This window comes from Apteryx mantelli, chromosome 16 (genome assembly GCF_036417845.1).
Source record: "Apteryx mantelli isolate bAptMan1 chromosome 16, bAptMan1.hap1, whole genome shotgun sequence".
In the NCBI taxonomy this organism is placed as follows: domain Eukaryota; kingdom Metazoa; phylum Chordata; class Aves; order Apterygiformes; family Apterygidae; genus Apteryx; species Apteryx mantelli.
In genome coordinates, this window is record NC_089993.1 from 21,126,334 (window position 1) to 21,147,881 (window position 21,548).

At 61.3% G+C, this 21,548-nt stretch overlaps 1 protein-coding gene across 1 annotated transcript in view; it reads left to right on the forward strand.

Annotated features, from left to right (window-relative positions):
• Positions 1 to 21,335, forward strand: part of CACNG3 (calcium voltage-gated channel auxiliary subunit gamma 3) — a 29,533-nt gene extending 8,198 nt beyond the window's left edge. The window contains exons 2-4 of the mRNA XM_067306192.1: positions 17,479 to 17,562; positions 18,927 to 19,067; positions 19,800 to 21,335. Of these exons, the coding sequence (XP_067162293.1) occupies positions 17,479 to 17,562; positions 18,927 to 19,067; positions 19,800 to 20,311 (737 nt within the window). The 3' untranslated portion in view covers positions 20,312 to 21,335. The remainder of the gene's footprint in view (positions 1 to 17,478; positions 17,563 to 18,926; positions 19,068 to 19,799) is intronic.
• Positions 21,336 to 21,548: the final 213 nt, after the last annotated feature.

Consider the following 21,548-nt stretch of genomic DNA (forward strand, 5'->3'; position numbering starts at 1 on the left):
GCGCTGCCTGGATTAAGACGTCGCCTGCTGTGACGAAGCACGACGGCGCCGGGTGATGCCTGGAGGCGCCTCGTCGGCTCGCATGCGCCGGCGGCGCTCCACCACGGCTGCCCGGCGAGGAGACGTTGCAGAGCCGCTGCCGCGGAGCAGCAGCGTTCCGCAATGCATCGGAGAAGCTTTGTGGTCGGTTCCTCGGGCCGCGCTCCTCCCTTTGCTCCGGCCGCGTTCGGCTGCTCCTTGGTGCGCGGCAGCCTGCCGCATCCCGGGCGAGCTTCCCAAGCGACGCCGGGGCACCCGGCCCTACCGGAGCGGTGCTGGAGCCCCGCTCTCCAAGCCTTGCAAAACCCTTCTGCGCGCAGGGCTGGTGACCGCATCGGGCAGGCTTTAAAATACCAAGGTTTTTTTGGGGGCCGTCGCGGGGAAAGGCAGGCGAGATGGTTTTGGCTGCTGCGCAGGTAACATTGCACGCTGCCGTCGGGCGGCCGAGGATGGTTGGGGTTTTGCCGTCACCGCGTCGGGTCATTAGGAGTCGGGTTGTTTTATTGCGCGGAGAGGCGCTGGGGCACGGAGGTCCCACGCGGCCGGCACGGCGCCTCTCTGCCACGGCCCTCGCATGCCTGCTGTGTGCGATGGCTCCTATTCGGTGGGAGGAACGAGGTGGCACCGGGAGGGACAGCATCCCGGGGCGCGCGGAGGGCAGTGTGCGGGAAACGCGCTGCCGCCTTGCGTTTCCCGCGGAGGCCAGGACCCGTGCGGCGACGCGGTGGGTAGCGGCGCACAGCGCGTGAGGCCGCGTGTGTGAAGCGACGGCAAAAGGCGGCGTCTGAGCGCGGCATTTGCGTTCGTGCCGCTCGAGCGCTCGTATTTTCGGTTTCTTTGGTGATTTGGTAGTTGTCCCATAATTGTACCTGCACCCTCAGTTCGTGCCTGCAGTCGCGAGGGCAGGGGAAAAGCAACCCCCAAAGAGGCTACGGACAAGCGACCACCCTTGCTTAAGTCTTCCTCGTTTTAACTTCTTAAAATCGCTGTTGGCGAGTGCTGCTGGGAGCTCGGGGCACCCCTGCGTGGGTCTGTGGCTGAGACGGGCGTCGTGGCGGTGCCGGTGCCGGGCGGCCGGGTGCTCGGCAGGGCTCGCTGCACCCCAGCACCACTGCCGGACTCGGCGCCGTGCAGGACAGGAAAGACGTGCCAGGCCATGCATGCTTGAGCCATGCGTGCCATGTCCAGAGCCTTTCTCCACGTCTTGGAAGCGTTAGCTCGCCGCACCGCCGTAGGTGCCGTAGGGACAATCCCTCCCTTCCCTCCCTGGAGGGCCTGGGCTCTTCTCCCCGCCCTTGGAAACCCCTTGGAAGCCCCTTGGCACAGGCTGGCCAATGCTCGGCTGCATTTGAGCTACACTTTGCCAGCATTTTTTGCAATTACCAGAATGCTCTGAGGCGTCGGCATCATCCGTTGCGTCACACCACGTGGTCACACCAGCAACGGCAAGAGGCCGCGGGATCGGCTGCTGTTTTCCATTCGCGCTCCCTCCCCGAGACGTCGGCCAGCCCCGGAGCGAGGCACGTTTGGGCACCCGAGAAGGCTGCTGTCATTTCAGGAGACAAACTGTGTTTTCCTGTAGACTTTCTCCCCGCTGCCCTGATCCTTCAGCAGCTCCAACGTTGCCTTGACAGTTGGTCTAGCCAATAATTTCCACCAGGCTGCACGGCGTCCCTGCCAAATCCTCCATTTGCCTAACAGCCTTGCGCAGCCAAGTCCCCCTTATCGCAGCGGACCAGATGTGCCACTTCTGGGAGCCGGACCAAGCCACCGAGGAGCTGGCTCCAGAAACACGGGCCCCGTTGGAGCGGCCCAGTGTCTCCGCTGCTGCCGTTCCCAGGCGGCAGCGCGCCTCTCGCCCCCGCGCCCGTAGGCGGCTGCAGCAAACCTGCAGACCGATGCCGTTGTCCAAAAGCCCCGTGCAGCCCACGGGCACCTGCCTCGTTCCCTGCCGCGGGGGAGAACGTCTCTTCGTTCCTTAGCGCGCTTCCGCCAAGGATGGACGTGTTTTATAGTCATAAGCCGTTGGCCTTCCCTCCAACACGAAGCGCTAAAGATGGACAAAAGCGATTATCCCTTTAATAGAAAGTGGCAAAACTGCAGCCTAGCGGTGTGAGATCTGGGAGCCGGGAAGAGCCTGGGAACCATCTCCTCCGGCCGCGTCGCCTGGCGGTCGCAGCGTGCCCCGGCGGGGGCGTAAGGCCGGCAGGGACACCCCGGGGGAGACCGCGTGCTTGTTCACCGTCTTGTTAGCTTTAAATAAGGTCCGCTCTGCATGCTGCCCAAACCTGCTCCGCTTCCCCCGCCTGCTGTGCCGAGCACGCAGCCTGCGGCCGCTCGCAGCTCGCGGGATCCGGAGGGAAGGCTGGCGCTCCCGAGCAGGGATCACCAGCTTTCGTTTCCGTGCGTGCGTGTCGCTATGTGCCATACGGCTTTTTTGTGTTTGTCCTAGCTCGTTTGCGGCTGGCGCCGGAGGCAGACGTGTGAGCGTCGCCGCGCGCGAGCCGCCGTCCCCGCGGCAGCAGCCCGTCTGCCCGGCGGAGCCCGCGCGGGGCTGGCGCTGCGCTGCCCGGGCGCAGGCGTCGCGAGAGCGACCGGGTGCAAGAGCACGGACCTCTCTGTCCTTTTAAACCACGTCTGCGTGTCCCATTCGTTCGGTGCATCCCCGCTAGCATCCCCCAGCAGGTGCCTCAGCGCAAGCGCCCGGTGCTGGGAAACGCGGCAGCAGCTCCGCGTTCCCGGCGGGTGCTGTGCGGGGGCAGCTTCCCCGGGATCTCGGAAGCAGCCCTTTGGCTTAAGCAAGAGGTTTTGAGCATAAGCAAGTTCAGTCACTCATTTAAAAAGCATATGCGCTGGCAATTCGGACAGATTGCACCCCCTGGTTGAGCAAACGTCTCCAGTGAAAATGGAAGAGCAGAGCATCCCCTGGCATCCGGGGGTTTTGCTCCCTAGGGTTTGGGTTTAGTTTTGTTTCACCCCCGCTCACCGCTCCAGCTCTAGCAGGGCTGTAGGCCAGGTGGTTGGCGATACCCGCTCCTCCCTCGCGGGACGTGTTTTCGGGGCCACGGCGAGGACGGTGCAGCCCCAGGTCCTGCCCGGCGCAAGCTGAGCACCCCGAATTAGCAGGCGCTTTTGCTCTCAGTCTCTCCAGCCCTCCGTCTCCCTCTGCGAAACGGAGATCTTGGACTCGGCCGGTAAGGGCTGAGCCTCGGCGAAGCGCTGGGACGCTGCGGGGCTGAGCGGAGGCAGGAGCCCGGGAGCGGTCGGTCGGGCTGCCCCGAGGTAGGTGAGGTCGGGGCCGGGCACCGAGCCGCGCGGCAGCTCCGGCGCCTCGGTGAAGGCTGCCGACGTGCCGCGGGAGGTGTTGCGCCTCTGCCCGGCGTAATGCCCCTTGGGGCCCGCCGTCCCCCCGGCCGCGGTGGCGGTGGCCGGGGTGGGTACGGTCCTGCCGGCCTCGGAGCTGATGGCAGCCTTCCCGCCGGCCTCCACAGCAGCAGGACGGGCTGCGGCGCATGCTTTATTGGCAAAATAGGAATGAATTGGAAAGCGTCGGCATGAAATATGAAGTTATCTGCTTGCCCATCAATCTCAGGGTCTTTTACACTTTCCTTCTCTCCCTGCTTCGAATCTATATTCAGCTGCTGCCTTCTGAAAGGGAAGAGCTGAGTGGGAGTTGGAATTGTTTCGAAGGCACCGAGTTTCTCTAGCAAAATGTTTCCTGCTTTGAGTCAGGCTGGAGGAGCCCCGGGGCGTTCGGAGCTGGGTCACAGCAGGGTGTTCGCGTGCGCTGGCTCCGGGGGCCCCGCACCCTCGGACGCACCCTGGCCCTGCAGCGGGGCGCCTGCCCGGGGCTGGCCTGTTTGGAGTCTCCATCCTCGGAGGTGTTCAAAAAGCCGCCTGGACACGGTCGTGGGCAACGTGCCCTAGGTGACCCTGCTGGAGCAGGGGGGTTGGATTCGAGGATCTCCAGAGGTGCCTTCCAACCTCAAGCGCTCTGTGCTTCTGCGGAAACAGATCCATAGTCGGGAGCGTTGGCCCATTCCTTGCCTTGAGGGCGGCTGCACGTGCCGGGTGCACGAGTGAAGTAAGAAGCTTAAATAGATGCGAGTCCCATCCTTGGGGTCGGCAGGCACCGGCGCGTTTCGAGGGCACGTGGGAGCTCTGGAAAGGCAGTTGCAATGCACTGGTGCCTCTCAGTGCCATAAAATCCTGGTGTAATGGGCAGGACACGCCATATCCCCGCAGCCGGCCTTATCACTGCTGCCCGGGCCCCAAGCCCGCTGCGGATGTGCCAGCGGAGAGGGAAGTTTCCTACGGAAAAGTCCTCTACAACGCGGTGGGGCGGAACAAGCGGTGCTTGGTGGCAATTACTCCGAACTTCTGGAAAATTTGCCAGTGCATAGGTAGGTGTCTGCTTGTAGGCGTCTCTTCTTCGAAAGGGAAGGCAGGTTGGTGTCATTCACCAGAAGTGCAAAATCCTCTCTTCATGCTGTCTCTAGGCTCATCCCTTTCTTCTTATTATTCTCCCCAAAAAAGGAAGAGTGAAACTACAGTGATACTCCTTCAAATATAGCTTTTTTCCCCCCCATCTGGGATTGCTGGAACAAGCTTCCCAGGGCTCTCTCCCCCCCCCCCGGGCAGATGGCGAGGAGGCGGTGGCTCTGCTTTCTGGCAGGGAGCGGTGCAAACACGCTGGCTGCCGGGATGCTCGCCGGGTGCCTGGGCAGCGCCGCCGGCTCCGACCCGGCGCGAAGCCGGGCGGGCGAGGAGGGAGCCCGGTACCAGCCCGGCGCGCGAGGCGAGGAGGAGCGCGGCGCCTGCCGCTGCCGCTCGCAGGCGTCCCCCGCTCACGTAGCAGCGCGCGCACGCACATTGCCCACTGAATTCCCCAAAATAAATCGGTTTTAAAGGATAGAGTCCCTTTTAGTACATCAGCTGAAAATTTCAAATATTTATATCGTTAGGGAGTTGTGGCAAGAAATTAAAAAAAAAAAAAGGCAGGTGTTTGAGTGGCAGTCCGGTATTTGAAGTTCAAATACTTACCTTCTAATGAGCAGTATATAAGAGAGGAAGAAAAAGAAATTTAATATCATTTTTGCAAGGAAAACAACCTGCCGAGCTTCCTCCCAGACTAAACGTGGTTTAAAGATTGACGGTGTGGCTGTAAAAACTATCGATGAACTGTAAACATGAAAAGATCGCCCTGCTCGTGGCCTGTCAAGAGCATTACGCTGCAAGCGCTCTGAGCTCCCTTCCCGCATGACTCACCGGGTCTTGAGCAAACGTGTTTATTTGTAAAGCTCCTCATTTCAGAAATAGTGACCTTTTTAATGCCTCATGCGGTAAGCTCTGAAATTCTAAATTGCCTGTTGGCAACTTTCTAGTCTTGCTCAAGCTCTGACAGCGTGCTTTCCATGGCGATCTGCATATTTTTAGCCTTGATATTCTGCGCTGTGTGGCTGCTTTGAGAAACGATTTGCTTTTTGCAGCCCTTGTAATGCAGTTCGGCATCTGTAGCGTTCGCCCCAGATCAGGCTGCGCCGAGAGGGCTCGGAGGGGTCGGCTCTCCCGTGCACCCAGCCCCGGCGCGGGGACCGGCTCGGCCCCGGGCGCTCCGCGTCCCCCAGCCCGGCGAGCAGCCGCGGGTTTGCATGCATGAAGCTGCAGCCATCCGTGGAGCAACGAGCTCAGGAACCTGCTGCTCGCTGGGGTGCGGGACAAAACGTCGGGCATAGCAGGGGAGAGAGCGTGACGAGGGCTTGAAAACTATATCTTAACGTACCCAACTATGTTTTAACCTACCGGCGCTCCAGTGTGCGCTAGACCCGCGCCTTTAGCAGGTCCATCCCAAAGTGCCCTTGGTGCCTTGGCTATTCTTCCCAAGGCGCTCCTCTTCGTGACTGCTCCCGGGAGCGACCCTTCCGTATAACGTGGCCAAGGGACTTTGCCAACCAGCGGCGGTCTTGGAAGGACGGACTAGTTCCTCCCAGTGTTGAAGACTGTCCCTTGTCTCTAATCCAGGTTTGCCCGGCTTCAGCTCCCAGGCTTTGGGTTTTGCTCGCTTTCTCCAGCTGGATGGCGAGACCGCGCTCAAGCCCTGGGCGCGAGGCTGTTTGGACCCCTGGGCTCTTCACCGCGCGTCTCCCGGTCCTTCGCCCTCTGTGGGACGTCTCATCCCCATTTTATCGATATCCTCCTCGAGAAGGGACCGCGGCGTTGGTCACAAATTTCAGCAGCTGCTTCACCCTGACACAGGGAATGACACTTCCGTAGCCATCGCCGCATTCCCCGTTCCCGCGACCCTCGTTCACGCGTTATCTGTGCCCCATCCCCCTTGCCGCTCGCCCAGCTGCCGTCTTGCAGGTAGTTTTACCTCTGATTTTTGCCTATTCTCTTCCAATCCTTGGCCAAAACGCTAAAGCAGGGGCCACGGCACGCGCTTGCCTGCTGCAGCCGGACCCCCCCATTTCCAGCGGCCCCCTGGCTCCCACCGGCCACGTCATTCCCTGCGCGGAATCCGTATCCGTCTGCCCCTTTCTCACTGCGGATGTCACCAGGCGTCAGGCCAAGCACCTCGGAGGGGTCTAAGAAACGTTGCAGCAGCACTCGTACCGTTATCGGGGAAAACGAGGGCGCGGGGGAAGGCGCCGGGCTGGGAGCCGCGCGGGGCCGCAGCTTTCGACTCGTCCCGGCCGCCGGCTTCTCCCGGGCAAAATATTTGCTTCCGCGCGGTTCTCCGGTACTTCCCAGTGATACGTTAAACATCGGTGCTAATTGCTCAATCGACTGCTTTAGCAGCTCTCTCTAAGCGCCGGGATGTGAATATGCTGAATATGAAATGTCTCACTTGTAATAACAGTTATTTAGCATTTCTCTGTCTTGTGACTAACACTTCTGCCATTTTTATCTAGTAACAGGCTGTAACGCTGCTCCTTGGTGTTGTTGCTCTTCCTAATGCATCGGGGTAGATGTTTTGATGGGTTTTCTGCTGTTTGTTGGCTCCCTTTATCCGTGCTCTGCAATTCCTAGTTGCTGATTTATATTCAGAGTTACGAATGTCTCCTTTCCTCTTCCTGTCGGATATGTTTTTATTTTTGCGGCTGTTTACTTATTAGCCAACTTTTCAACTGGTGCAAACTCCCCTCTCAGTTATGAATTTCGAGGCCTCTAGTAAAACAGCGTTAAATCATTCCCTATTCACAGTCATGCTTTTATGCTTAAATCCATTCTTCTAACTGATTTGCCTTATAATTGTTTTCTTCTCTGTGAACTGACCTTTTAAAGCAGCGAGAATATATGTGAGCGCTTTGGGCTTTACTGTTTGCCCGTAAGAAGTGTAATCAAGTCGTGATTGCTTGGAGTTAAGCCGCCGCTAGTTTTTAATTTTGTGATCAATTCCCCTTTAGCTGTGGACACAAGGTCTGAAACAGAGCTCCCCTGCGCGAGCGCCGCGCTTCAGAGCCCTGAAATCCTCATTTATAGGTTTTCAGAAATTCGGAGGACGTTTTAATACAGGCGGCGCGAAGCCTCCAGCTTCCCATCACGGTGCAGCTTCCTCTCCCGCTTGGTCCAACCGGGTGCCCAAGCGGCCTCCGGCACAACCTGCCCCCGGGGCGGCGCCGGAGCCCCCCCGGCTCGTGCCTCCTCCGCCCCTGCTCTTTGGTTGGACACGGAGCGGCGACTCCGGCGGGGGCTGCCAGGGTTTTCCCACCTCTTGCCCTTATCCCTGCTGCCTGCTCCTTCCTGCGCGGGTCCGACGCTGCCGTCGGCGCCCGGTCACTGCCGGCTCTCGGCAGCCGGCCTGGCTCCGTGTGTTGGTTGTCCCACGGCAGCCTCGGGGCGCGGGGCTTGGAGCCTGCCCTCCGCGGCCAGGATCCGCTCGGCCGTGCCGGCGGGCTCTTGAGCCAGGCCTTCCCACCGCTCCGTGCCGGAGCTTCTCCGCCTGCTGCACCATGCACCAGCGGCGGGTTGTAGGGAGAGCAACGCGGCCTCGTGCGCTCCCGCACGTTACCTGCTGCTGCCGAGCTTGCTACCGCAAAAGCTACCGCTGTCCCAGAGAGGGGTGACGGCTGGACAGGACAGTGTCGACGGGAAGCTTCGGTCATCCCGCGCGCGCTTTAGGAATGGAGCTTTGAGATGTGACACGACACGGGGCTAGTGACACCGCGAGTGACTGCTTTTCGGGGGAGCTGGTGGGGAGTCCGTCCGGCAAGAGGAGCAGCCCCGGCTTTGGTGCGGGTGATGCTGGGGTCCCCGAGGTGCTTCGGCAACCTGCAGCGCTCATGGGAGCAGACGGCTGCAAGCGTGATGGAGCGAGTTCAGAGCCGAGACAGCCAAAAAGCCACTGTAGGGAAGGAGGAGAGTAAAGGAGAGAAAGAGACATCATTCAGAGCGGGGAAGCTGGGTCCAGATAAGAAGAAGCAGGAAGGAGCATGAATTCCGACAAGTGGAATGAGGAGCCATTATAGGGCAGGCCAAAAATGGCTACGAAGAGCAACTTTCTGAAGACATAAAACCCCAGTAATGAAATCCTTCTCCTCGAGCGCAGCCCAGGCTGTCATGGAGCGGGAGCCTCGGAGGGCGCGGGGGGATTAGCTCCCCGCGGGAAAAGGGCGCGAATGGTTCCCGCGCCGCGCGGCCGGCGGGGCCCAAGCCTTTCTGCGGGGCAGCGCTTCGAGGCGCTCTGGAAAGAAGCCCTTCCCGGGAAGGGCACAGACGGAAGGGCACAGACGGCCCCTCCGGGCGCTGTCGCGGTGCCCCGACAGATGTGCACCCAGCTGCTGGGGGAGGCACTGCGGCGGAGCCCGGAACGGCCCTGCGGCACCGCAGGCAGCACCTTGCACTGACACGGCACCCGCCAGAGCTTCGGCTTCTGCCCCCTTTTTGCCAGCGACGTTCTCTGAGCAGGCAACAAACAGAAGACCTTTTTTTTTTTTTTTTTTTTAATTGCCAGAATTGTATTAATTTAAAAGGATAAACTCAATCAACGAAGCTCATTAATTTCTAACACATGGCTTATTTACACGGATTCCGGCTGCTCCAGCACTCGTTTGGCTGTCATAGGAATGTCAATTACGTTTTAGAATAAAAATCAATGTTTATTCACTCTGAAAGATGAAATGTGAAGCGGCTCCCTTAGAGGTGCCGGCACGCTTGCATCGCAGGCGCCTGCGAGCCCGGCTCACCGCGCACCGCTGCTGCGGAGGGGCCCGCGGTGCGGGAGTGCAGCCCGGCCGCCCCCGCGCCAGGTCATTCCCCTTCCCTGGCAAACTCCTCCCGTGCGGAAGGGTCGAGGGGGGGAGGAAACCCGGGCGAGAGCGGAGGGACACCTCATGAAAGGCAGCTCCGGGGCATTAGCTGATTACTTTTGTGATGAGAAAAACAGGGCTAAACCCTTGAAAAAGAGTGCTAGAAATTACCCATCATTTTCAAACTTTTTTTTTTTTCTTCTCTATTATTCAGAATTGTTTTGCTTTTCTAAACTACCTTGTGTAGGTTGTAATAATCCCACAGATTCCAGAATGGGAGATGATGATTCACTGTCAAAATGTAGATTTTTTTTTTTTTTTCTTTTAGAAATGCTGAGGGAGTAAAGTTGCTGTGACACATCCTGAGTGCTGGCACCTCGCGGGCTAAAGCTGGCGGCGCTCCTGGTCCGCCCGTCGGCGCGAGCGCCCGGGTCTGGCCCCAGGGAGCCCCATCGCCCCCCGGCCGGGTGCTGAGCCCCCGGGGGGGGGGGGGGGGTTGAACCCTTGCAGCCGGTGCGGGACGAGGAGCCCGGGGTGATGCTCATCCCCCCCGGGGGCGACGCGTACGCCGTGCCCTCCCCGCGAGCTGCTCGTGCCCGGGCTGCGCACGTTGCACTTGCACCTCCGTCGGACCCTCTCCGGGTGGCTGAATTTTGCAGCCGGGGCAGCGAGTGCCCGAGGCCGGTTTGACGGCAGCCCAGGCGAGGGGCGGCCGCGGGATGCAGCCTGCCCGCGCGGGCTCGCTGCGGGGTGCTTCCCGCCGGTGCAGCTGGGGTGCTGCTCCCGGAACCCTGCTGGGCTGGAAGGCTGCGGCACAGGGATGCGCACGGGGTGGGGGAGCGCTGAGTCCTGGCACTTTCATTACAGGCGCTGAAACCTGCTCCCTCTGCTGGGGCTCTGCCTGCCTGGCCCAGCGTGCGGTCGTGCGGCCCCGCAGCGATGCCGAGCCCCCCCGTGCCACGCTCGGGGACCCGGGGACACCGCGGCGTGCCGCTTTCCCATGGCCGTTTCCCGGCTGTCGTGCGGACCGCGCCGCCGGCTGCTCCGGCCGTCGAGCGCTGCGGCTGCGGGGCCGGCGGCGGCTCCTTGCTGCTGTGGCACTCGTTCGATTCGGCTTGGGGTTTTTCCACTGTTATCTTACAACAGGGAAAAAAAAAAAAACAAAAAAAACCAACCAACCAACCAACCCACTTCAGCAGATGCCTGCGTGTGGGTGACTCCGCTTCGACACAACGCCACCGCCACGGCGAGGGCGAGCGCCGAGCCGAGCCGCAGCCAGATTCCGCTCCGCTGCCCCGGCGTGGCTGGTGCCGGGCCGGCGAGGCGCGCAGGGCTGCGGGACGGGGAACGTCGGGGCGGAGACGGGATTTAGCGCCGGCAGCCAGGGAGCGGCTGGCTCCGGAGGGGAGCGGGGAGCCGGGAGCTTCCGGTGCCGCCGCACGTGGCTCGGCTGCATTGGGCCGCTCTCCATGCAAGCTGCGCGAGCGGATGCACGTGCGAAGGGGCGGCAGCTCCCGATCGGGGCGCTCCAAGGGAGCCGCCGTGGGGCGAGGAGGGGGGTCCGGCCCCGCAGCTCCGCGGAGCCCCCCTGCCCTGAGCTGCACTTTGGGGCATTCGCAGGCGTCCCGCGGCCTCTCCAGGCGCTTGCCCGAGCCGCTGCCCACGTTGTCCATGCGGGCGCTGTGGGTCGGGGCTCGGTGATGCCGGGGCGCCGGGATGCCGGGAGGAGGCAGGGAGCCGGTGGTGGCCTTGCTCCGGCCTCGCCGCAGGGCCGGCTTCTCCCAGGCGGAAGAGGCCGCTCGGAGCGCCTTGCTTTCTGGCTCCGGATAACCGGTAGCAGGGCGAGGGCTGGGGGCAGAGCTCTGCCGCGCTCGGGGGATCAGCCGAAGTGGGAAAATACCCGCCCTAAAGCTGCTGTCTTCAGGGCTGAAATGAGGAGCCGGGGGGGGGGGGGGGGTCACGGCCACGGTGAAGCCCAGCGTGCAGCACCTGGGTCTGATAACACCCTGCAACCCCCCCCAGCTGTGCGGTCCCTGTGCAACCCCCCCCCGGCTGTGCGGTCCCTGTGCAACCCCCCCCCCCAGCTGTGCAGTCCCTGTGCAACCCCCCCCAGCTGTGCGGTTCCTGTGCAACCCCCCCCCCGGCTGTGCAGTCCCTGTGCAACCCCCCCCCCAGCTGTGCGGTTCCTGTGCACCCCCCCCCCGGCTGTGTGGACCCTGTGCAAACCCCCCCAGCTGTGTGGTCCCTGTGCAACCCCCCCCCAGCTGTGCGGTCCCTGTGCAACCCCCCCCCCCAGTTGTGTGGTCCCTGTGCAACCCCCCCCAGCTGTGCAGTCCCTGTGCAACCCCCCCCCAGCTGTGCGGTCCCTGTGCAAACCCCCCCCAGCTGTGCAGTCCCTGTGCAAACCCCCCCAGCTGTGCGGTCCCTATGCAAACCCCCCCCCAGCTGTGTGGTCCCTGTGCAACCCCCCCCCAGCTGTGCGGTCCCTGTGCAAACCCCCCCAGCTGTGTGGTCCCTATGCAAACCCCCCCAGCTGTGCAGTCCCTATGCAAATTCCCCCCAGCTGTGTGGTCCCTGTGCAACCCCCCCAGCTGTGCAGTCCCAGTACAACCGCCTCCGCTGTACAGTCCCGGTGAAAACCCTCCGTCTGTGCAGTCCATGTGCAACCCCCCCCCCCGCCCCCGGTCCCAGTCCCTGTGCAAACCCCCTGCTTTGCAGTCTCGCTGCAGGGACCTTGTGCAAAGAGCTTGAGGATCCCTCGCGGATCTTGCAGCTTTGGGAGGGAAGGGAGCGAAGATGAATTTCTCTCCATCTCTGCAAGCATCTGGGAGGTGGGTGGAGGGTAAAAAAAGATGAGCCCTGAAGTTTTAATTCCTTGGAGATATTTAGACATCTCGCTCCTGTTCCCTCAAGGGAGCTCGGTGCCCGAGCGTCGCTGAGATCTGCCACGGCTCATATCCCCGGCACTTTGCAGCTGAGCTTTAACCTTTACAATTCTCTAACTGGAATTAATTTGCAGAGAACTTAAAGCGTAAGGACCACACCACTTCCTTCGTGTGGATTTGGCATGACAAGGAATCTTTAGGATGGCAATCACTGCAAACCACAATTTGCAAAATAACTTACCCCAATTTAACAGGAAGCGCAGAGAACTGATGTTTAAAACTTGACTTTGCAGCAAGACTTTTTGTCTGTCTGAACTGAACTAACTAATATCAGGGATAACAGCAATTTCATTGTCATTTAAGAACAGTGTTGGCTCATCTTCCCAAACCCAAGTCTTAGTCTGCACACCGTGAACAGTAACGAGCAGAACAGTCCCCGAAAACTGTAGCAATGGATGAAGAGTAATGAGATTTTAAAACCATAACTGGAGCTCTTTAGTCTTCCAGCTTTTGAGTTTTAGGATGAATATTATTAGCCTTGTTCCCACAGTCGCCAGCGTTAGAAACGTACCTCTCTCGCCCACACCACCAGCCCTGCCTGGAGGAAAGGGCTTGGAGGGAAAAAGCCCTGAGATAAAATCGCTCAACTGCCTTTGCAGCCTGTTAAATGCGGAGCAAGGGCTGACGCTGACCTGCAAACAAACTAAAGCAACGGCAGGGCAACCCTTCCGCAACAAAACCTTGTCCTGTGCGAAGGCAGCCCTTCTCCAGGAGAGGAGAGAGAGGGAATTGCAGGAGGCAGGTGTCACCCTGCGGCTCTGAGCGGCTCCGAGCTGGCGGGAAGGGAGGGAGCGGAGAGCCACGGGGAGGACGGGCTGGGGAAAAGCCCAGCGGGAGGGGAGAAGCAACGGGTTCAAAGTCAGGGGATGCAAAAGCTACTGTACGAGTTCATCACTTCCACATCAATCAGGGCGCTTCCCAAAGGCAGGGCCGGCTGCAGGGCGCGCGGCTGCGGCAGCGGGCAGGGAGGCCGTGCAGGCACTGCGCCGGCGTGGAGCCAGCTGCCGGCTGCGCTGTTTGCAGGGAGAAGCATCCTGCAGGAATCTGCCCCCCTGGAGAGGAGCTGCCCGCGGAGAGGGCCTGGCGGCGCGGGGCGGCCAGCCGCTTGCAGAAGGGGCCCGCGGGATTAGAGGGGTGCCGGTAACTCGAGAGCTTGAAATGCAGCTTGCTGGAGCTGGCGCGAAACTTTGGCGACTGCTTCTGTGCTGGCTTCCAAGGGCTTTGCATCGGGCTGAAAAGAGGCGTTGAGCCGGCAGCTTGGGAAAGGCGGCGCCTAACTTATTAGCGAGGCCAGAATTGCTCCTGCCGCCCCAGCACGCGCGGCCTCGGAGGGCAGCTGGCGCCGAGCTCGGCCGGGGAGGGCACGATTCACGGTGAGCTCTCCTGCCGCCCTCCCGGCTCCGTCAATCTCCCGCAGATGCTTAGTGCCAGCTTGTTTTGGTGCTCTGTTTGCCGAGTTATGGGCTCCCACTTTTTTGGTTCCTCCTGGAGTTTCTTCCGGAGCCTTACTGGTTTGGACTGGGCGGGAGGCTTGCACGTGCTCCACGGGCTGCTAAAACCCTGCAGGAGCTCTGCAAGCCCCCGGCGTGCAGGAGATGCGAGGGAGCAGAGGAGGGTGCAGACCTTCTCCTGCGCCAGCAGCGCCGGGAAAGCCGGGAGGCCCCGGGAGCTGCCGTCGCTGCACTGCGTTGGCTGATCGGGATTCGCGCTAACAGGATGCGGCCGGAGCAGGGCAGCGCCTGCCTGGGCTTGCTGCCGCCGCCGCCGCCGCTCTCGCAGGGGCAGCAATGGCCTGGGGAGCTGGTGATCCAGCGCTGACTCCGACTTACGTCCTTGCTAAGGAAACGCGGGGAGGGGAAGGAGCCTCCAGAGCTGAAGGACTCGGACAGAAACCTCTTCCTTTGTGCCCAAGCTATTGTAACGCTGCCTCTGTGCCAGACCCTGCCTTTCCCGTGGGAACCCAGCTTCCCGCAGCGGCTCCATAGGCACCGGCTGGGGCCGGGCTGCGGAGTTGCCCCGCGGTGCCGGGATGCCCTCCGGGGCGGGCGGCCGCCGGGGCTGCCCCGGGCGCGGGGGCCCCCGGTGCAGCGTGCCGCCGCCTCGCTGGGAGGCCGGGGATGCTGGTGCGTGGGGCGGCGGAGCCGTTGCCATGGCAGCTCTCAGCCCTTAATGACTAGAACCGAGTGAAAAACCCGCAATAAATGTCAGCGCGGGGGGGGGGGGGGGGGGCAGTGGCGCTGGGGCAGGGCAGCCGGGCAGCGGGGGGAGGCTCCGCGCACCGGCAGGGCTCTCCGTCCCTCCGTCCATCCGTCCATCCCTGGGGGGGGGGGGGGAGCGGTGCCCAGCACCCCGCTGCACCACCCAAGCACCTTGCACGTTTGCAGTGCCGCTGCGGTCGATGCCCGCTGCCACCAGGCCTGGCCAGCGCTTGCCGGAGCCGCGGGAGCATCCGCAGGGGCAAAGCTGGGGAAAGGCGCTTCCCCCAGGCGGGAAAGGCGCAGGCTGACTTTGTCTCCCACCTCCTCTCCCACCTGGCACCGAGGCGACGTTTTCTCTTGCTAATCAGCTAACGACCCGGCCTGCAACCCGCCGGGAGCTGCTTTCGGAAGGGGATGCTCCCGCGCTCCCGCGCTCCGAGCCTGCGCCTTTGGTGAGCTCGGCAAGTTTTGCACCCTGCGCGCGGCCTCGCGGGGCGGAGGAGCCGGCTCGGCACGGCACAGCCCCTCTTCCCAGCACGGGGCATGCTTTGCCGCCACGGGAACACTCCGGCAGCGCCGTGGGAAAGCTGCGCCAGCCTCCGGCCCGGCGTGCACGTCGGCCGCCGGCACTCGCCCGCCGCAGCTCCGCCACCCGCGGCGCCCGGGGGCTTTGGCGGGTGAGGCGGGCCGGGACGTCCTTGCAGCCCGGGAAGCGACGAGCTGCCCAAATGTGTCTCACTGCCTGCTTTTGCCCACAGTCTGCTTCCTCCAGCAGCCTGACGGGCGAGTCGGGAGCGGCGGGAGAGCGGCGCTCGTGTCCGTATCCCCTCGCAATCGAAGCACCATGAGAGCAGATCTTGTTTTGCAGCAGCTGCAAAATAACCCAAGGAAGTGCTGCAGCTGCCGTAACCGGCGCCCGCGGCGAAGGAGCCCGGCTGCGCGGAGCAGGGACGCGGCTGGGCTGCAGCACCGGCTGCGGCTGGAGGCACGAGCCCGGTTCTGAAGAGGCCCCCCAGGAGCAGCCAGGTATTTCACGCAGAGGTTTAGTTCTGCGCTTGGACCGGGCTCGTGCCGTCGCCGCTGCAGCCCCCAAAGCGCCCGGCCAGCGGCCGCCAGCAAGGCGCCTGGGCTGCTGCAGGCAGAGGAGCCGCTGTCACGGCACGGACGTGGGCGGACGGGGAGGGCGGGCGGGCGGCCGCCTGCACCCACACGGCTCCGACGGCATTCCCGCTGGCGAGGCCGGGAACTGCAGCACCAGACCCCCCCCCACCACACCGGGCCAGACCCCGTATTAGCAACGGCAGCGTCTTGCAAGAGCCGCGATCGGAAGGAAACGGCCACAGGAATTCCTGCGCCTCGCCCTTCCCCATCCCGTTGCGGGAGTCACGCTCTCTGCCTCAGTTTCCCCGTTTATAATCAAGGATAACAACACCGCAGAGGCATATTCCTGCATCAGCAGAGGTGTCCTTGCACTGAGGTTTGCTGCATGCTTCGGAGTGAACAGCCAAGGGAACCCTGTGGACAGAGACTGCTGTGGCCGCTCGGGACCCTTGAGGACTGCTGCTCCCTTCCAGCACCGTTTCATGAACCAACCTCTGAGCCGTCCCGAGCAAATATTGAGTGCAGCGCTGAGCGTCTTGGAGGGCTGCCATGAAGAGCAGGATCTCAGCATCCACGGGAGGTGAAGGAAGGCTGCATCCATCAAAACAAATCCATAAGCACCACCGGGCATAGCCAGGATTTTTTTTTTTTTTTAATGCCTTTAATTTCTTTCTGGCTGTACATCAGTAGCACATGGACCAGACTGATGGGGCTGGTGGATGGATGAGTAGAAACAGCAGAGGCAAGAGATGATTCACAGCCCGCCCCTTCTCCAGGCTGTCCCATAAACACATCCGAACTCTAAGGATCTCCCTGCTGCAGACACGTCTGAGCTGTCCCCACTCGCTTCCCGCATTCACATCTTGCAGTGTGTAACCGAGCTCCCAATACATCACTCGGTCGTGCCTGACTTGTCCTTGGCTTTTTCCTTCCATGGCACAGTTGCACCGCTTTGGCACAGGAGAGAGCTGAGCCCTAGAGCGCAGCCAAGAGAAAGCCAAAGCAAACAGGCAGGCGTTTAAAGGAGAAATGCTTTAGTTCTGCTCTAGAGGAAGGAAAAAAAAAAAAAGAAAAGCCAAAAAAAGAGCCACTGAGCACGCTGCAGAGCTGGTCCGTGGGGAGCCGGCACTGCGAGCCCCACGGCGTTCCCGCCGGCACGGAGCGACGGGCAGAGGCTCAGCCGTGGGGCTCAGCTGCGGCACCGGGTGCTGAGCCCCAGCGTGTGCATTTGCTTTTGCAGGGGGATGCAGGGAAGCCGGGCAGACCGCGGGTAGGGACGGGGCTTTCGGGGGGCTGCCCGGTGTCTGGGCCCGCTGCCCGCCTCCCACGCGAAGGGTGGGAAGTGGCAGGAGACGGGAAGCAGGCTGGAAACTTCTTGTGATGATTTAATCGAACTTATCTGCGCCTCCAAGAAATTGCAGCTTGGAAGCTGAGCTGTGGCCCAGACTTTATTTTAGCAAACACGCCGAGGATCCTTATCTGCGCAGCAGTTTGTAAAGTGCATTTGTCGGTCAGCAGTAAATCAAAGTTGCTCTTTTATACAGCTACAAGGCTACAGCAGAGACACCAAGCTGCACGAAACGGGGGCTGCGCTCTCGCTGCCGCGGTGCCCCGGGCAGGCGCGTCCTGCTCCGACGGCGGCTCCGAACCCTGCGCCCGCGTTCTCTTCCCTGGCAGGGCTCTGGTGCAAAGGCAGATAATCCCGACGCCCCCATCCCGACTCCTGCAGCTGGGCGCGCTGCGAGCTGCCGAACAGCAGCTTTGCTGGCGCTCGGGCTGCACCGGCGAGTGGCTCCGAGGAGCTGTTGGTGCCGGTGCCGAGCAGGAGCAGGAGCAGGAGCCCCGCGCCCGGGCAGGTGCCCCAGGTGGCCGGCGGGGCGCGCGGGACTTCGGCAGCCCTGCGGACCCAGAGGGCGGGCGAACGCTTCCCCGCTTGTGTCTCCCCAGGAACCTTCCGCGGCGTCTGCAAGAAAATCGACCACTTCCCCGAGGACGCGGATTACGAGCAGGACACGGCCGAGTATCTGCTCCGTAAGTGCGCTGTGCCGCGCCGCGCGCCCCGCCGCTGCACGCCTGCTCCGTGCGCGGTAGCTGGTTAGTCCGTGTCTCTGCAGCCGCCGGCGTTGCGTTCGCTGGCCGGGAGAGGGTTTTAAAGGGGGGGGGGACCTGACGCTGGGGGTAGGGTGAGCTTTCAGGGAAGAAACACCATCTCTGGAGCACGTGGCAGACATGTGCGCCCGCGAACACCGCAACACGAATGCATGAACCGACGGATGCTGGCGAAGCGGGAACGCGCACAGGCGACGCACACCACCGCTTGCAGGGAGGCCCAAGCGCGCTGCCCAGCGCAGCAGCAGGCACCGGCAGCCATCAGGGATGGCCCTGCAGGGGGTTGATTTTAACATCTATTTCGAAGTTTTCTGAATTTCTAAATTCTCCATGCGTCCTTCGGGGCGTCCCACGCTGCCATGCCCTGGGAGAAGCGGCCGCTCCTGCGGCGATGCTGCTCCCGCGCCCGGCTCTTCTCCGAACGCCCCATTTTGTGCCTCCTTGCACGGAGCCATCAGTTCTGCTCCCCCATCGGAGAGGGGGAACGTGTCTAATGGAAGCGGTTCATAATTTTAGTAGATTAGCTTTTAAGTTCTTCTCCCACCCCCTCCCACATTTAAAATGAAAAGTCTATTTTAAAGCCCCCAGAATGGCATTTTAATGGGGCTGCTCTGTATCTCTGCGCTTTTAATAAAGGCCCCGATAGAGGGATGAGAGCCCAAACCGAGGCACAAGGTATTTTCAGTGCCTTTGCCTTAGCAGCAAGTAGGGATTTGCTGAATTAATTACTCTTACAGTCATTTTGGGAGCCTGAACTTCTGATAGGCCAATGGGAGAGTTGGGCAGCGCTCGGCAGACGGCTCCTGGCGTGTCGGGATGCCCATTGGGAGCCGGTGCCCCGGAGATGGACGGAGCCCGGCTCCCGGAGGCTTTCTGCTCCTTTTGAGAACACTTCCGACCAACATCGGAAAGCAAATTTAAAAAAAAAAGCCCTTAAAATGGGTTAGTTTGCAAATTCTTGACTTTTGACCCAGCCACAATAGCGGGGGGATCTGCGTCAGGGGCTCAGACCAGCAGTGCTGGACCTCGCCTGATTTTGTTGCCGACATCATGAGCTCTGGTGGTTTCTCTTAAATCCCTGGAATCTAGAAACATATGAATAGTCAGAAAAGGAAGGTGGTAGGGTTTTTTTAAGGAGAAGGCAAATTGCTGCTTCTCCTAGCCATGTGACAGAGATGGAAAAAATAATTCCTTGAAATTGGCTGGGAAAAAGAAAGACAAAACTGGGGGGCTCGGGGAGGCGGCCGGGCAGGAGCCGCCACGACGCCCGCCTGCTCCTTCCGCAGGCGCCGTGAGAGCCTCCAGCATCTTCCCCATCCTCAGCGTGGGCTTGCTGTTCTTCGGGGGCCTCTGCGTGGCGGCCAGCGAGTTTTACAAGAGCAAGCACAACGTCATCCTCAGCGCCGGCATCTTCTTCGTGTCCGCAGGTGGGTGCCGCTCCGCGTCGCTGCCGCCCGGCTCGCCTGCCGGCACGCTCCTGCCGCCACCGCTGCCACCGCCGTGCTTGCCGGCTGACGATGCCTTTGTCGCGGGGTGACGATGCCTTTGTCGCGGGGTGACAATGCCTTTGTCTCAGGGTGACAATGCCTTTGTCCCACCGAGCGGGGCTATTCTGCCTTTTTCTTCTCCCCACAAAGAGACAAATTGCTCTCCCCCCTTCGGCTGCCGGGAGCCGCTGATGCAGATGAGGAAACGACAGCGAGAACATAAGCGATGCGTTAAGCAAAGACAAGAAGGCCCCAGCCCCCCCCAAGCCGCGGCGCTGCCTCCCGGCGCTGCTGGCAGTGCAAAACCCCCCCCATCCCCAGTGACGCCTCCGGGCCCCACCGGAGATTAGGAAAGAAGGAGCAGTTCTCGCGGCGAGCCGGAGGGCCACGGTGGACGCATCCCCTCTGCTCCCCGGTGCCGGGGTCGGCCCCGGCACGCGGCACCGTCCGGGCTCCCCGCGCCCCATCCTGCTGCTCAGGGAGCGGCGCTGCAAAGCAAAACTCTCGAAATGGCCCTTTTCTAAACCAAACGGCGATTGCTCCTCCCGCCCCTTCAGTACGGGGGGGGGATGGGGGTGGCCCAGCCCTCGGCTGAGCTCGCCCAAGGGTTGCACGGGAGCGCTGCGGCCACGGCGGCGTGAGCACCTCTCCGTCTCTCGCCCCCCCACCCAGGTCTCAGCAACATCATCGGGATCATCGTCTACATCTCGGCAAACGCCGGCGACCCGGGGCAAAGCGACTCCAAGAAGAGCTACTCCTACGGCTGGTCCTTCTACTTCGGCGCTCTGTCCTTCATCATCGCCGAGATGGTGGGGGTCATCGCCGTGCACATGTACATCGAGAAGCACCGCCAGATCCGCGCCAAGTCCCACGCGGAGCTGCTGAAGAAGTCGGCCTTCACGCGCCTCCCCACCTACAGGTACCGCTTCCGCCGGCGGTCCAGCTCCCGCTCCACCGAGCCCCGGTCCCGGGACATGTCGCCCGTGAGCAAAGGTTTCAGCACCATCCCGTCCACCGACATCTCCATGTTCACCCTCTCCAGGGATCCCTCCAAGGTCACCATAGGGACGCTGCTCAACTCGGAGCGGGACCACAGTTTTTTACAGGTCCATAACTCCATCCCCAAAGAGTTCAAGGAGTCTTTGCACAACAACCCGGCCAACAGACGAACCACGCCGGTCTGAGCCGGGCCCTCCCGCGCAGCCCGCCGCGCCGGCCGGCTCCTGTACAGAGGTGTTTTGTCAGGCTGCATGACATGGTCCTCGTGACGGTGTAACCAGTGAAACCCCCTTTTTAAGGACAAACCCAGATGGCTCCCTGTGCCCCCACCGCCGAGCGGCCCGTTTTTCCCTCCGGAAACGCCGCTCGCCGGGCCAGGCCACTGTGTCCGCGGGTGAACGGCGATTCCCGCTCCGTTTCCGCCGTTCCCTCCGGAGGCGAACGGCCGCGGCTGTGCGGGGACTCCCTGGCCACGGCGCCCCTGAAGACGGACGGGGGGTTTCCGACACCACCTGGGACAGTGGCTTCCCAAAGCCACCACCATTAGTGTTGATAATAACCGCAGTGTTACCTTAGCTGTATGTCCCAATGGAAATGCTGGCGATAGCCCTATCTGTGAGAATCCTTAATCTGGTAGTTACCTTTCCGCGAAATTGCCTAGAAGTCCGGAGCGAGAAGCACCGAATCGGCTGACGTAACGAGTGCTCGTGTTACTAAACCATTTCCCTCGTTGTAACGGATGGAGAGCTGGGGCTGGGTTTCTTTCTGGCGTTTTGTGCATGCATTAAATAGCTTGGAATTCAATTTTGTCATGTTGGGTTGGAAGAAACATCCCTTTGCAATTTTCTGTGGTCCTGAAAGGGCTCCTTTCTTTCTTCCTTTCTTTCTTTCCTTCTTTTTTTCTTTCTTTTGGTGCATTCAGACCGTGAAAGGACTCAGGAGCAAAATTCCTCCAGTGACTGGTAGCGATTAGCCAGTATTTAATTAACCTCTAATGTTGCAAGAAAATGAAATAATTCCCTAAAATTAATACACACACACACACACACACACACACACAGAGTCACAAATTACTGCCGGGGCACAATGAAGGAGGCAACGTTTGACCTGGTGATGCTTCAGGAGAAGCTGGGTTTGTGGCTGGGCCTCTGGCTAGAGTCTGTGTGTACGATGCTATAATGAAACATGACTGGGAGATTAATGAGAAAAGCAACAATAAAAAAGTCCAATTTGGCAAGCAAGCTGCTTGGCTGAATAGGCAGCACCGCGTCCGGGGAGCTCTGGGCGTCCGTTAGGGAAACGCTCGTTCCGGAGGGGGAAATGTGCGAGGTCCTGCAGCGCCGGCGGCTTGGGGCGCGACGCGTTGGCCCGGGCGGCCGGAGGGGGGGCACCCTGCGATGCCCCGGGGGGGGGAACAGCTAA